Source organism: Octopus bimaculoides, chromosome 28, assembly GCF_001194135.2.
Source record: "Octopus bimaculoides isolate UCB-OBI-ISO-001 chromosome 28, ASM119413v2, whole genome shotgun sequence".
Classification (NCBI taxonomy): domain Eukaryota; kingdom Metazoa; phylum Mollusca; class Cephalopoda; order Octopoda; family Octopodidae; genus Octopus; species Octopus bimaculoides.
Window position 1 is genome coordinate 13,468,689 of NC_069008.1, and position 3,304 is coordinate 13,471,992.

Here is a 3,304-nt window from a genome sequence, read left to right on the forward strand (position 1 = left end):
TATATATATATAAATATTTGCTACAGCAAATATTCTTTTCAGTACCACAGATTTACTTCTCAGTTGTTTGACCTTGACCAGTTGAGAATGTGATTTGGTGGCTAACAATATGTGCATCACTGATCACGAGCAGAAGTAGTGGGGAGGATCATAGCCATGTGTTGAGAGGAATTCTTTGAGGTTTGAATAATTCACCTTCGGAAACATGTATGTTTCGTTCATCATACTTAAATAAACCTTATTCAGGGAACATTTGAGCCGGTTGGGCTACTCGGCCTAAAGAAAATTCTAACTGGGCCCCACCTGCAACGTAATGCCCAGTTTATCTTGATATGAGATCACCATGTCGCGCGCATGTGAGTGTGATACATGTGCCTGGTGTACCCTTATCAGACAGGTGGTCATGATGGGCATATTGGCTTTCGTATATTTGTACCCCAGTGTCACATTGATGACATGCATTGCCCTCTTACTGAATGATGGTGATGATGATGATGATGATGATGATGATGACGATGATGATGGTGGTGATGATGATGATGATGATGATGATGATGATGATGATGACGGTGATGATTTTCTTTTAGGCGAAACTGGTGATTTATGAAAACCAAACTGCTGTAGTTAATATGGTGTTCGATGGACGAAATACAACCCTTGAGAGCTGGTTCTCTCTTGAAACGCTGAAAAGTTCCCCTTGGCCCGACCTACATCAACAACCTGTCAATATCTTCTCACTTTTTGGAGCTGCGTATGTAACTTTTATCACTCTGTGTCTTTTAGTTGCTAATTTTTAAATTCTCAGTTCAAAAGTTTTCGTGATCAACTTTCTCTTCTATCCTACTGGTGTCTATGAATAAAATACTAGTGAAGTACAATGTCTACATAATCAACTATATACACTTCCCTTAAATTCCTAACGATGTAATCAATACTATCAGTCTAATCCCGTAATTAGCTTTATCAATTGATATTCATCTCCCTTAGCTCCAGATTAGACTTGTTGCATTATTTTATATCACCTCGTCGAAATAATCGAATTTCGCTTGTGAACCCACTGCCAACATGTGTACATGCTCGCGCGCATACATACATACATACATACATATGGTATATGGTGGTTGTCTACTCCTTAAACAGAGTTTGACCACCTCCTGCACCTACACCTTAGCCCTTTCATGGCGTCTGATGTGGCTTTTTAAACCAGACAGTGTTTTGAAAAAAACACCCACACAGATTGCACCTCTGATTTGCACTACCAATACCTGCAAGTAAGTTCTGCTCATTGTGGATCCTAACATGTCTTTTAAGACCTCCATTGGATTTGCAAACCCTCTGGCACACACCACATTCAAACGTGTGCACAGACATATAATCAGAATAGCTGGATGAGGTTTGTTTTCCATGTTTTACATGTGTGTATCTGTGAAGGTACTTGCTCTAGTGGTCAAGATATTCAACTCGGGATTATAAATTCCTGGTTTCAATTGCTCGACCAGTTTTACGCGCTACTAATTCATTGAACAGGAATTTCGTTTAACCAAACAACTGAATACTATTAGACGTTTTCGAAACAGACCGAGATCCATTTACTTACGAATAAATATAATAAAATTTGTATTTTGCTTCCTTTTCCGATCCTGCAAAAAAAAAACATAGTTAATGATTTTAAATTCTCAATCGCAGAATAATGCTAATAATATAGCCTGAACAGGATAAACTTCCCCTATTTTGCAGAGAAAAGTGTAGGTGGCTACCTGGGGGCTCGAACTCACATCCCCGTGATTACGCGTCACGATGCTTTGACCGATTAAGCTAAACTACCCACTACAAATTCCTCTGCAAATTAAGATATATAAATCTCGCTTTTATGAGACTTATTTACGTTTGTCGTAATTTGAATTTAACATATGAGAGCGTCTCATAAAAGCGAGATTTATATATCTTAATTTGCAGAGGAAATTGTAGTGGGTAGTTTAGCTTAATCGGTCAAAGCATCGTGACATGTAATCACGAGGATGTGAGTTCGAGTCCACAGCTAGCCACCTACACTGTTTCCCATCAAAATAGGGGTAGTTTATCCTGTCCAGGCTATATTATTCTGCGATTGAGAATTTAAAATCACTTTTTTAACTTTCTAAGACATCTCAACGCCTCTAAAATGCAAACTTCGTTTGTTTATTTACGTTTGTCGTAATTTTATAGTTAATGATATTTAATGACATATACTTATTTTTTTATGACTGGTGATGATGTTGAATTTGCAAGTCAATCGAAGACTCCATAGGGACATTTTGGGAAATTCTTTGGGGATCTGGAATTACAAAAACAGTTAATATAGGCACTGCCTACATAATAACTTCAGCTGCTAGAAATGGCAGTCACTAAATATCACTAAAATCACACCATACTGTCGTAAAAATAAAGCTTACTCCACATGTAACAGGAACCGTCCTTTTTGATTATTGTCCTACACACAAGTAATGGTCTACGAAAGTTTTGGTGGACTATAGAGTAGAAGACACTACTTGTTCAATGTATCACTGAGCAGTGTGGTTCGAACTTCGAAGCCAGGTTGCCTCATATTTACGTAATTGCGAGGCAAACTTCTAAACTACAACATCTATTAACGACAGCAACAACAAAACAATAACTACAACTGTGGCTTTTTTCCCCCATTTACAGTATTCGTCGTTTCTATGTGTCATCTGAATATGGAGGCTGTGTTGGAGATTGGGGTTGGATGTTAATCGCCGAAGCCAGGCATATGTGTTATTATGAGCAACTCAGTAGTTATCCTCAACTTCTCTACTCTAAACGAAATTCGAGAACCCTATGGGATAGCAGTAAGTATTTCTTTAACCTTTTTACTTGGTCTCTCTGCCAACTTGTTGTTGGCACTCCGTCGCTTGCGACGTCGAGAGTTCCAGTTGATGCGATCAACGGAACAGCCTACTTGTGAAATTAACGTGCAAGTGGTGGCTGAGCACTCCACAGACACGTGTACCCTTAACGTAGTTCTCGGGGATATTCAGCGTGACACAGAGTGTGACAAGGCTGACCCCTTTGAATTACAGGCACAACAGAAACAGGAAGAAAGAGTGAGAGAAAGTTGTGGTGGAAGAGTACAGCAGGGTTCGCCACCATCCCCTTCCGGAGCCTCGTGAAGCTTTAGGTGTTTTCGCTCAATAAACACTCACAATGCCTAGTGTAGGAATCGAAACCGCGATCCTATGACCGCGAGTCCGCTGCCCCAACCACTGGGCCATTGTGCCTCCACTCTCTCTGTCAACTAAAGCAATGA

At 39.8% G+C, this 3,304-nt stretch overlaps 1 protein-coding gene across 1 annotated transcript in view; it reads left to right on the top strand.

The window, feature by feature from the left end:
• The window catches only part of LOC106872447 (uncharacterized), a 17,016-nt gene that overhangs the window by 12,985 nt on the left and 727 nt on the right, over positions 1 to 3,304 (top strand). Inside the window, exons 4-5 of the mRNA XM_014919450.2 lie at positions 588 to 751; positions 2,686 to 2,846. Coding sequence (XP_014774936.1) covers positions 588 to 751; positions 2,686 to 2,846 — 325 coding nt within the window. The remainder of the gene's footprint in view (positions 1 to 587; positions 752 to 2,685; positions 2,847 to 3,304) is intronic.